Source organism: Kryptolebias marmoratus, linkage group LG17, assembly GCF_001649575.2.
Source record: "Kryptolebias marmoratus isolate JLee-2015 linkage group LG17, ASM164957v2, whole genome shotgun sequence".
NCBI classification, from domain to species: Eukaryota; Metazoa; Chordata; class Actinopteri; order Cyprinodontiformes; family Rivulidae; genus Kryptolebias; species Kryptolebias marmoratus.
The window spans coordinates 2,176,948-2,190,325 of NC_051446.1; the positions used below are offsets into that span (position 1 = coordinate 2,176,948).

General features: G+C 37.2%; 1 protein-coding gene across 5 annotated transcripts in view; it reads right to left on the reverse strand.

The window, feature by feature from the left end:
- Positions 1 to 2,001: 2,001 nt before the first annotated feature.
- Positions 2,002 to 13,378, reverse strand: part of LOC108247458 (ankyrin repeat and SOCS box protein 15) — an 85,945-nt gene continuing 74,568 nt past the window's right edge. For all 5 annotated transcript variants that reach the window (XM_037980822.1, XM_037980823.1, XM_017435597.3 and 2 more), the window contains 3 exons: positions 11,027 to 11,570; positions 6,216 to 6,369; positions 2,002 to 6,077 (listed from right to left, as the gene is read on the reverse strand). In XM_037980822.1, coding sequence (XP_037836750.1) covers positions 5,920 to 6,077; positions 6,216 to 6,369; positions 11,027 to 11,570 — 856 coding nt within the window. In that variant the 3' untranslated portion in view covers positions 2,002 to 5,919. The remainder of the gene's footprint in view (positions 6,078 to 6,215; positions 6,370 to 11,026; positions 11,571 to 13,378) is intronic.

The following is a 13,378-nucleotide window of genomic DNA, read 5'->3' on the forward strand; positions in this document are numbered from 1 at the left end:
AGGATGTCCCTCTTCTCTGGAGGTCAAAGGGCAACTTCTTCCCCCTTCATGCCTGGCACCGTGGCTCAAATCCAGGGCTTCTAACACATACCTCTCTTTCCAGATAAACTAAACAACTACTTGTTAAAGGTTTTAAAATGGTGACTAAATATAAAATGGTAATAAACACAAATCAGATTAAGATATAATAATCAAATGTTAAATAAAGCCTGGGAGAATAAATACAAGGCCTTCTATTCCACAACATTTAGATTATATATGCAGAACTGCTGCTCTTCTTTTGATTAAATACTGTTTAAGTGAAATCTTGGTTTTGTCTACTTCCACAATATACTGAATTGAATTTAACTGACAACAGCAACAGACTGTTGACTCAGCAAATTTCAGAATAAAGGTTTAACAAACTGAGTTTATCCATAAACTTTGAGCAAACCTACATTAAGTTGAAAAAACTGTTAATTAAATCGGAGTATCTTCGGCTTGAGTTAATAGTGTGCACCTGAAAAAAAACCCAACATCAATGAAGTACCAAAACCCTGATTCACCATGGCAAGAATATCCTTGCATACTTGGTAAGTAGGTGCTCACCAAGTACATACTTACCAACAATCCCACAAAAACAAATTGCACATTTTTCTATAAAAGCTAAAAAATGGTTTTCAAGAGTCATGTCTTTAAAAAGAGATATTGAAAACAAAAAATCTGATTTTATGCTTAATCATTTTGAATACCAAAATTGCTTAAATAGCCTAGAATAGCGTTTCTCTATGGGGGGCGGTACCGCCCCCTGGGAGACGTTGAGAGGATGACAGGGGGCGCTGGCAGCAATATTTTCAACAAGGGGGCACTAAAAATCTTTTGGGGGGGCGTTTGCTTGAAGTTTACACCAAAGATTCACAACAATATCAGTTTAAACTTTGAACTACTTGCAAAAATATTGTGGCCTAAAACATTAAAACCGGCACAGAACTGCAACTGTATCGATGGTGTTACTCTTCGGTTTCTCTCAGCTGGTGTGCAGCTCTGTGCTGCCTTCAGGAGAATGGGACATCAGAATATTGTCTGTAATTTGTCCCACATGGCAGTTACTTTGTAAACTCTGAGAAAAGAATGCTCTGTTTAGTGGTATTACCACGCCCATCTACACCTGTCAGCGATTGTAATCACTCACCTGTGCCCACTTCCCATAATTATCCTCTGCTTTAAAACCTGGTCAGCTTCTCCACTTCCCAGCCGGTTCATTGTTGTGTCTCTCGTTCCTCCATGCCTTGCCTTGCCTTGCCTTTTGTAAATTAGTTCTAGTTGTTTTTGCTGCCAAGTTAGCCTTTTGTTTTTTTTATATTTTGCTTTAATAAATCAGTTTTTATTTTAAGATGATTCTGCGTTCTGGGTTCATTTCCGTCTCTCACTCGTCATGACATACTCAGAATCTTTTGATTGACTGGCTCTTTTAAAAACTGTTTTCTACTGCTGCACCATGCTTGAGGCACCTTATATGTTTCAAGACTTCTTGGTTTTATCAATGTGTTTAGCATCAGCTAGCGCTTGCTAGCTTTAGCTTAGCTTGGCTTCTGATTCTCTCCCAGCTTCTTCTCACTTGCATGATGTGTCAGATGTTTAGCTATTCTTCTGTCTCATTCAACAATATTTGTACTTGTAATAAATGTATTCTTATAGTAGCTCTGGAGGCAATTGGAAGATTGGCTTTGTAGGCTGAAAAACCTTATGGTCGCCAGTCTGCCTTAGGCAGTGTGGAGTATCTAAGAGTATCTCTCGTTAGTGGTTTTCCGGTAGACCACAAGCATCCAGGACCCTAGGCCAGCTGGGTGACAGTTGAGAGTAAGCATAGGCCACTCATCTTTCTAGGAATTTGACAGATTTTGTTACTCATGTCGAGGTCAGAAAAACTCACAGAAACCCGGAAAACCTGCTAGACCTCCTCACTCGAGATCGAAAAGATGCATGGAGTCAGAGAGTCAAAAAACACCCAAAGAGTCTGCATTAAAGCTTGAACAGAGTTTATTTACTTTCAGCGCTGAAAGGAGACGCCTTGCCAGAATAATAGGAAAACCCAAGTCACGTCTGAGCGAGATCTCTAACACATAGCAGTTTTAACATGCTGCCCCACCCAGAGATGCTACATCACACACCATGGCTCATCTTCGTCTGGACATCCGTCCAGGACCATATATGGAGTTGTTCTCCTGTCTTCTGCAGTTGGGTTTCTTCAGGATGGTTTCAGTTTTCTACTGAGCTGACTCCCCCAGTCTCTGTTATCTTGTAGCCGGTGCAGGCAGTCACACATGCCATAAACTCACATGACCTCAACCATCAACATGTTAATACATTTGATTTAATTTACACGTACATTAATACATGTTTCTATCTGGCAAGAGCGTCTATTTTACACTCATCCAAATGATTGACAACCCAGTGTGTAGAGGTCGTAAAGTTGGTTTACCTTATGGATATGAGATTAATTGAGTCACTCACTAAAGTATTATGGTTCACTTATTAACCAAAATGTTACCTTATGCTAAATGTATGTTAAGTATGTAAATGTTTATATGACTCATCTTAGTTTGCTGTTTGTTTTCAGTGAGTTCTAAACCCGAATTAGCAACCTGATTTATCTGAGTCCACACCATTTCTGGTGAGTTTTTTTACCCAAATCAGAGACTCGACTCATCTTAGTTGGCAGCATTTCTGTGCATTCACTGCTGCCAGTGTGTCACTTGTAGATGAACTAAATTAATAAAATGCATTACACACAGCTGTGTAACTATCTGTTTTTACTTTTTTTAAACACTTAAAAATAAAAATGCTTGTTTCAGGAGAGAACAAGCTTCCACAATGATGATTAAATAAGAGTGTTGTTGAGAGATACGCAAAACACAACCTCAGTATGTTCCTTGTTAAGTGTCACAGATTATAACTTTTATTTTTGTAATTAAACCATTTACCACAAATACATGTAGGGTTACTCCCCAACCTGTACAAACCTATGAAGTCTAAAAACTATATTAATGAGGCTTTTAAATGTATGTAGTTTTTGAGGTTACACCTGTAAGCAGAAGTTTACATACACTGTAAAAAAAGACACATGCAATTTTTTCACACTGTTGGACGACAAATTACAATAAACTTATCCCGTTCTAGATCAATCAGGATTTTCAAAATTATTTCTATTTGCTAAATGCCAGAATAATGAGAGAGAAAATGTTTTTAAGGATTATTTTATTGCTTTCTTCAAAGTCAAATGTTTAAATACACTAAGATTACTATGTCTTTAAACAATTTGTGACATTTGATGTCTTATCTTTGAAAGCTTCTGATAGGTTAATTGATTTCATCTGAGTTATATAGAAATGCACCTCTGGATGTAATTTAGGGCACACCTGAAATGCACTGCTTCCTTGTGTAACATCATGGGAAAGTCGAAAGAAATCAGCCAAGATATCAGGAAGAGAATTGTGGACTTGCACAAATCTGGTTCATCCTTGGATGCAATTTCCAGATGCCTGAAGGTGCCTCATTCATCTGTACAAACAAGATGGGAATGTCCAGCCATCATACCGCTCAGGAAGGAGACGGGTTCTGTGTCCCAGAGATGATTGTGCTTTGGTCTGAAATGTGCATATCAACCCAAGAACAAAAGCAAATAACCTGGTGAAGATGCTGGCTAAAGCTGGTAAGAGTGTGTCATTATCCACAGTGAAATGAGTATTGTATCGACATAGGCTGAAAGGCCACTGTGCCAGGAAGCAATTACTTCAAAAGAAACATAAAAAAGCCAGATTAATGTTTGCAAATGCACACAGAGACAGAAACCATAATTTTTGGAGACATGTCCTTTGGTCTGACGAAGCTAAAATTGAACTGTTTGGCCATAATGAGTAAAAAGGGGGAAGCTTGCAAGCCTGAGAACAACATCCTGAGTGTAAAACACAGGGGTGGCAGTATAATGTTGTGGGGTTGTTTTGCTGCTGGAGGGACTTGTGCACTTCACCATATAGATGTCATCATAAGGAAAGAACGTGGAAATACTGAAGCATCATCTCAAGACATCAGCCAGGAAGTTAACGCTTGGGTGCAAATGGGGTCTTCCAAATGGACAATGACCTGAAGCATACTGCCAAACTGGTTACAAAGTGGCTTAAGGATAAGAAAATCAGTTTTTTGGAGTGGCCATCACAAAGCCCTGATCTCCATCCTATTGAAAATTTATGGGCAAAGCTGTAAAGGCATGTGCGAGCAAGGTGACCTACAAACATGGCTCAGTTACACCAGTTCTGTCAGGAGGAATGAGCCAAAATTCCTGCCAACTATTGTGAGAAGCTTGTAGAAGGATATCCATTGTTTCTCCTAGAAAAGAGCCCAAGCCTGGTAGTAGGTGGCACCGGCCAATCGCCGGCCGACTGTGATTAATTAAAAAAATAAAAAAATAAAAAGTTGACAGGAAAATTGAAAATATGGCTATTTATTATGTGATATTGTAAGATATTTGTGTCAGATATTTCCACAACTACAGTTTTACAAAAAAGGCACTTTTGTAATAATTTTTAAACAAAAATACAATTAAAATAAATACAAATTGATTGACAAGCCTAGAACATGAAAGACATTAGAGATGTTACATTTTAATTATTGGTTGGTTAATTAATTTTAGTCAGTGTAATGTATTCATATTATTACTCTCTACTTTTGCTTTTTTGTACTGCCATCTCAATCCTTGTTCAATGATGGAGCGAGCCACTACGCGCATTCAACACATCTTGCCTACATGTCGTACAGGGAGCTTCAATGAAGACCCTAAAAAAGTGGTCCACAAAGGTGTTGACAGAATTTCAAGGATTGCAGCTTTTAGTATATTAACACCAATAAGAAATAGTTTTGTCTTTACTGACTTAAAGAGAATAAACAAAGAAAAGAGGGGATCCATAAAAACGTTTTCACATACATTACATTGAAATAGATTTTTGATTTATTTTGGGGGGTATTTTCTTAAAAAATGACTTTCACTGTCTTGCGCAGGTCATTCGGTCTTTCACTTGGGTCATACGTTCTCATGCGCGAGTCATATGTTCGTGCACGCAGGTCATACGTCAGCACAGGGGTGATTCACTTTTGCGCACCGGTCATTGGGTATCATGTGCGAGTCTGTACATAGAGATTTTGTCTGCTTTGGCGCTTCAAAAAAAAAAGGAGTCTAACGTCTTTTGATTCTTTCTCCGTGACATGTTGTATGCTGTAGTAGGTGTTACTGTGTAAAGAGGTAGAGAAAGGTAGCGGTTTTGGGAGTGCGGGTGGAAAAAAACGTATATAAAAACTAACGCATTTTACAATAAATAAGCGGAGGGTGGCAGGGGCCAGGCTTCTAATACACTGGGGAAAACCCTGGATATCCAAAATGTTTTACCAAAGTCATACAGTTTAAGGGCAATGGTACCAAATGCTAATGAAGTGTATTTAATCTTTTGACTTTGAAGAAAGCAAAAAAAAAAGTTGCCTTAAAAACATTCTCTCTCTTATTAGTCTGGCATTTAGAAAATCCTAATTGACCTAAAACGGGAAAAGTTCTGGTTCCATGTCAGTGTGAAAAGAATGTATATGTCTTTTTATACAGTGTATGTAAACTTCTGGTTTCAACTGTATATCAAATATTGACGTGGAGATTCAGGAATTTAAGCCAACATCTGCCGTACTAATATTATTATCAGTAGCTGCTAATGTGTTACATCTTCAATTCCTACACATTGTGAGGAATTTACTTTCTATAAACATGTTCATTGAAGCCCATTTTATTGCTAACTTGTTTCTTCAAAGCATAGGTTTGTTTACATATTCTGAAATTCAGCACAGAGAAAAAACAGTCATTAGTAACAGAAACAATTTAGTTTCTAGATTTATTTTTCATCTTCAGTCCTCTCTGCAAATGACTTTAGCATATAAATCATTTTCCTTGTACAATAGGTAGCTCCTCAGCCTGTTGGGCAGCTCCATGGACTTTAGAGTGCTGTAGCTCAGATGTTTTCTTATTTGCACTCTGCTCAGGTGAGACAGAGACTGAGGGTTACCTGGATAACAGAGAACATCAATTTGAACTAAAGTGACAGAAAATACTATGTTTACATATAAAACAAGAAGGGCTGGTTTGTCCCCTACTTTGAATTTGTAACATTTATTTATGTGGTTTTATCACACATTTAACTCACAAATCATCTTGTGAATTTGAGGCCACTCTTTATGTTTCTTCAGCATTTTCTTCAGTTTCCCACAAAGAGAAATTTGTCCAACATATTGAAGGAGGATTAATACAACTCTTCCCACCAAGTTCACCAACCAGGAGACACTAACAAAATCACAAAACTTGAGGACAGAAAAAAACAAAACAAAAACAATTAGTCCCAGCAAATATATAAAGACAGACACATCTATGGATGATTTGCAAGTTTATATTAGAAGCAATCATTTTCTACAGAGCAAATATAAACTAGTGTCCTAAAAATAATTAAGTTAAATTCCTTTTTTATTTATATAGCGCCAATTCACAACAATAGTCATCTCAGGTCATTGGGGTGTAACGGTACACCAAAGTCATGGTTTGGTACATACTTTGCTATGAGGGTTGTGGTTTGGGATGGTATGGTACAACAAGAAAAAGAAACAAAAGCCAAATACTTATTTGTCCTTTTTTATCCAATCTGAAGTGTAAAGAGTAATCTACAGGCCATGTGTCAAACAGAAAGTTGATAAACCCCAGAAAGGTAATGCTGAAGAAATACACTGCCTTGCCAAAAAAAAAGTCGCCACCTGGATTTAACTAAGCAAATAGGTCTGAGCCTCCAATTAGATTAATACTGCATGGGCAATTATGTTTCAGCTGGCAACAAGTTATTTAACCCCAACTGGTGCAATGAGTTGCTTCTCATTTCTTAAACAACCATGTTGAAAGACATCCTGTGGTCGTGGAAAAGATGTCAGTCTGTTTGAGAAGGGTCAAATCATTGGCATGCATCAAGCAGAGAAAACATCTAAGGAGATTGCAAAAACTACTAAAATTAGGTTAAGAACTATCAAACGCATTTTTAAAAACTGGAAGGATAGTGGGGACCCATTGTCTTCAAGGAAGAATTGTGGCTGGAAAAAAATCCTGAATGATCGTGATTGGCGATTGCTTAAACGTTTGGTGAAATCAAACCGAAGAAAAACAACAGTAGAACTCCGGGCTATGTTTAATAGTGAAAGTAAGAGCATTTACACACACACAATGTGAAGGTACCTCAAGGGATTGGGACTGAACAGCTGTGTAGCCTTAAGAAAACCACTAATCGGAATAAAACCGGAATAAAAAGGCTTCAGTTTACTAGGGAGCATAAAGATTGGACTCTGGAGCAATGGAAGAAGGTCATGTGATCTGATGAGTCCAGATGTACCCTGTTCCAGAGTGATGGGTTCATCAGGGTAAGAACAGAGGCAGGTGAAGTGATGCACCCATCATGCCTAGTGCCTACTGTACAAGCCTGTGGGGGCAGTGCTATGATCTGGGGTTGGTGCAGTTGGTCAGGTCGAGGTTCAGCAACAATATGAGCTCAAAGAATGAGGTCAGCTGACTACCTAAATATACTGAATGACCAGGTTATTCCATCAATGGATTTTTTCTTCCCTGATGGCATATTCTAAGATGACAATGCCAAGATTCCTTCGGGCTCGAATTGTGAAAGAGTGGTTCAGGGAGCATGAGACATCATTTTCCCACATGGATTGGCCACCACAGAGTACAGACCTTAACCCCATTGAGAATCTTTGGGATATGCTGGAGATGACTTTGTGCAGTGCTCAGACTCTACCATCATCAGTGTCAGATCTTGGTGAAAAATTAATGCAACACTGGATGGAAATAAATCTTGTGACATTGCAGAAGCTTATTGAAACAATGCCACAGCAAATGTGTGCCATAATCAAAGCTAAAGGCGGTCCAACGAAGTATTAGAGTGTGTAACCTTTTTTTTGGTGGTGACTTTTTTTTTTTGGCCAGGTAGTGTATTACTAAATGATAAAATGAAATTAAAACCAAGGAGTATTTGTTTCAATTATTTTGGTCAAAATTTCTTTGAAAATAAAAAGCAACACAAAACTGAATAACATTTCCCATTGTGAGACAATAAAAATATGAAATAAACTTATCAGCTAGTTGAGTGCTATTGTGAGAAAATAAGGCTTGATATCTGGAATATTGAAAACATATACTCATGGTTATAGCCCTAAAGGCCACTTTTTAAAAGAAAAACAACTCAAATTCAAGACCTATATTATGTTACAGAGGCTGGAACATGATATTTGACACTAAAATGCTATAAATCATATTTATCTGATAGATTTACCTAATGTAAGCATATATAAACTGGTATTTAATGAATCTTCTTTACACATCAAAGTTTGTCATGGAGTTCCTCAGGGTTCAGTGCTTGGTCAGATACTCTTTACTTTATATATGCTTACATTAGGTAAAGTTAATAGACAGCACAGGATAACTTTTCATTGTTATGCTATCCATCCATCCATTTTCTTTACCCGCTTCTCCATTCCGGGTCGCGGGGAGCTGGTGCCTATCCCCAGCAGTCACTGTGCGAGAGGCGGGGGACACCCTGGACAGGTTGCAAGTCCATCACAGGGCCACATATAGACAAACAATCATTCATATTCTCACTCACACCTAGGGACAAATTTTAGAGTTATCAAATAACCTGTGGGAGGATACCAGGGTACCCGGAGTAAACCCACATGTGCACAGGGAGAACATGCAAACTCCACCCAGAAAGGCCCCAGGCCAGGAAGTGATCCTGCAACCTTCTTGCCAGGAGGCAACAGCTCTAACCACTACCCCACTGTGCCATCCCATTGTTATGCTAATGATACTCAATTATATTTATCCATGAAACCCGATGAATTCAATCAGTTACTTAGATTACAAGCATGTCTTAAAGACATAAAAACCTGGATGACTCTTAATTTTCTACTTTTAATTTCAGACAAGACAGAGGAAGTGTTTTTGGACCTGAACATCTTTGCAGCTTTTCACTTCCTCTGGATGGCATTAATTTGGCCTTCAATAATGTAAAGAACTTTGGTGTTATTTTTTTAAATCAAAATATATAATTTATTCCCTATTAAAAATGTTAATTTCTTCCATCTGTTCTATATCAGAAAAATTATAAACATCTTGTCACAAAAATGCAGAAAAACTGGTACAATCATTTATCATTTCTAGGATGAACTATTGTAATTCCTTATTATCTGGATAACCAAAAAGCTCTCTAAAAGGTCCTCAGTTGATCCAAAATCCTTCTGCCAGAGTTCTCATGAGCATTCAATGGTTAGATAATGCCTCCAAATTTAAGCTTCTCTCCATTGACTCACTGCCAAATTAAGAATAGAATTTAAAATTTTAATTCAATCAAGCTCCATCTTTGTTTAAATATCTTATTGTTTCATATTTTCCTAATAGAGCACCGCTCTCAGACTGCAGATTTACTTGTGGTTCCTAGTGTTTCTAAAAGTAGAATGGGAGGCATAACTTTCTGTTATCAGGCTCCTCTCTTGTGGAACCAACTTCCAATTTCTTTCTGTGAGGCTCACATCCTGTCTAATTTTTAGATTAGACTTAAGACTTTCCTTTTTTAAAATCCTATAGTTAGGGTTGGTTTGGGTTTCTTGAGCTATCCCTTAGTTATGCTTCTATAGGCTTAGACTGCTTGAGGACAAACTGACCACGTTTCCTCACTCTGCATGTCTTTATTCTCTCCACTTTTCATGTTTGTATTTGTAATTATTGGTTCAATTACTCTGTTTTTGTTGTTGTTGTTTCTCATAGAAGCTACTCCTGGCCTAATCTTTCTGTGTTTGTCTGTTTCTTTCCTGACACTCATCTGGCTGAGGCAGATGGCCATCTGTCCTGGTTCTGGTTCTGCTAGAGGTTAACTCCTGCTAAGAAGTTGTTACTTTCCTGTTTCAGGATATAAAATTTTGACAAATTCAAATTTGCTTTCTGTGAATACAAAACTTATTTGTTTTTTTTTATTTTTACTAATTCGCATTTTAAAAAACGACATTAATTTATTGTATTCTAACTGGAATTGAACTTGAATTAGGTTCTGTTTGGAACTAAATTTAAAGTTTTATAGATATTTTTTATATAGTGCTCTGAGATTACTTCTATTGTTAAGTAGTGCTATATAAATAAACTGAAATAAATTAAAATAATGGATGAATGGATGATGTATGGATAAGTGAATGAATGGATCGATGGGTGAATTGTTGGTTTGGACGCTTTATGTTGTTTGATTGATTCAGTAAAAATTCACCTAGTGAATTTATTCTGGCAGTTGCACTGAATGACTCTCTTTTTCAGCAAGTGGCTGCAACGGTCACCCTTTTTACAGAGATGACCCTATCAGTTATCAGCTCATGGCACCAGAAATTGATCAAGAGAGATGACTTTTTATTTCAGCATCATAGTGTTTCCTCTGAAACATTTACACCATTTGCTAAGTCTGCAGACTCTTTTATACCACTACTACTACTACTACATTTGTCTGAACTATATGTTGCTTTATTGCAGACTAGTTGTCACAATTTATATGGAGCCTCTTTCATCATTTTCATTGTGTTTTAGACAAAATATTGGAATTTCAACAGCCTATTTTTTTACTTGTGTGCTCATCACAGCATTCATGTTCAGATTAATTATTAAAACTGTCCAAAATAATATGCTAAATTTTTCATCAAAGATGTTCTTTTGTGAAGTGCATTTTAAACATCAGTTGCAGAAAACATCTGTACTTCATTTTCTAGACCTTCTAAAAAAGGTTTCTTGATGTTGATATGTGGAAATCACTTCATTATGTATGTATGAAACTCTGCATTCTCCAAAATTATGAATAATTATTCCTATAAAACATACTTACCTTTAGGATTTTAAATATTTTTTTTTTCATATTATACATGTCTAAAGAAAGGAACTTACAGCAACTTTCCCCCCCTGATGTTGTGACCAACCAGATTCAAATAGGTCATCACAACTGTTGTCATGGTTACAACAGAAACACCTCTCTGCATCATAGCCGTTGTTAAGCAGCAGCCTGAGCATCACTTCATCATTCAGGCAGTACTGCAGTGCTGTTGGAAACACTGTGTCATTCACCACGGTGAAGTAGCAGTTCACATCTGCTTCAGCTGCCAGCAGCAACTTTACAATCATATAACGGCCAGACCTGACGGCAACCAAGAGGCAGTGCAGAGGGTCCAGATCTGGTTTGGCTCCCATCTTCAGCAGTATCTCAGTACATGTGGCATCTCCATTGGAAACAGCAAAATAGAGAGGGCTTTTTCTCATGTCGCCATAGTTTTCTGACATGTGGGGAGCTAACAGAGCATTAGCATCAGAACCTTTCTGTAGCAGAAGCTCCAGGCATTGGGCATGGCCTCCATCTGCTGCAGAGTGAACGGGGCTTTGACCAGACAATCGCAGGGCTCTCCGAGTGGTGATCGGGATCAAAATCCTTAAAGCTCTGATGGAGACAAACACCAGATAACCCTCTGTCACACTCTGAATATTGTGGTGCTCAGATACTGAATCAGAAGCTAAGTTTTAAAACATTTTTTGACACAGAAAATACCCTACCTGTCTATCTATCCATTTTTAAAACAAAATAACTGTCACAGCTGACTGAAATGATCTTTTAGGAACAAAATTAAAGAACTGATCAAACAGGAGAAAATGGAGATAGTCCAGTCAACTTTAAAGTGATGTTTTGTTTATTAGTTATCAATAGTTAGTACCATATAAGCTGTGGCATCAGTCATAGAACAGAGAGTATGGAGAAAGAATCAAAAGTCTTCATCTAGGCTAGGCTAATGGCTAGCCAATCGAGGGCCAGGTTTTTAATTTTTTAGTCAATTCTTTCTCAAAAATGTCACTCTGGTGTGAAAAAACACTACATTTGTTAACATTAAACCTCTACACAGTCTATCTACACTCTGCACACATACATTCTCGTAGTAACACGTATGTTATTCAGTTGAAAAGATATCGACAAACTAAACAGTGTCATGCAAAAGTGTAGAGGTTTAATATTAGCTAATTTAGCCTTCTTCAATACCAGTATGTAGTTTTTGAGGAAAAGGTATTTCATAAGCCGGCAAGTCGTTAGTTTAGCAGGGATGAACACTTTTGTCTTTTTCTTCTTACTGCATGACTGATGTCACAACTGATAAGGGATAACAATCTGTGTATCATTTGTTCTTTCTATTTTCAATTGACTATCAAAAATCAAATAATGAAAAACTGACTGGTTATTTTGTCTTTTGTTTTTTATTATAACATCAAAAATGAAAAAATGCCTGGTTTTTCACATTTCACTTTTAGGCTAAGTTTGAAAAAACAAGATGAAAAAACTTGCAGCTGGACAAAATTTGATTTTAATATTTTATTGGTTGGGTTTAGGTGACCTGGAAGTTTGGTAAGGAGCGCTAGCAAACAACAAACGCTAGCTTGTTACCGGCAACCATAGACAATGTTTACATAGACACCTTGAACACTGGTGCTGTCTACTGGAGCTGACGAGTCAGCGCGGCCGCCATCTTGGCTGGGTCCTTCACGCATCCCCCAGTTCATTTCTTTGTACTGAGGAAGCTGTATGTCCAACTAAAATAATCATAACTCTCTGATTTTTCACACAGTTTGGTTTGTTACAAACAGCAGAGATGTAGTTATGATACAGGACGCTTTCACACATTTAAAATACATGCTTTCATACTAAAATACTTTGTTTTATGCTCTTTAACAAAGACAGACATATAGTATGGCATATTAATAGATATATATTTCAGTACATTTCATATTTTAATAAAGAAACAAGTTTGATTGTTCATTTAAATTTATTTCACTCTCTCACACACAATCCTGAGCATTGTGTACACACCACATCAATAATTTCTTTATATTTTTGTGTGTATGCACAAACACATGCAGTTTTATTAAAAGGCCTGGAAAATTAATCTTTAAAAAACTCCAGGTCATTCTAGGGTCTCACACTGCCCTGCTTTAACTGGGGCTGGAGAGCTGAGTGTCATGATTTCTAGCATTTTTGGGTTTGTTCTTAGTTTAGTTTTGAGTTCTTGTTTTTCCTGCTTTCTTCAGTTTTGTTTTTTCCTTTTGAGTTTTATTTTAGACTTTTGGTTTTGTTCTCATGTTCTGTCTGTCTCTGTCATAGTTTGGTATTTTCAGTTTGTTGTTTTGATTATTGTCTTGTTTCGGTTTGTTATTGTTTCAGTTTAGTTTTTCCTGTTTATGTTTGCTGTCACTATTCACTCCTCC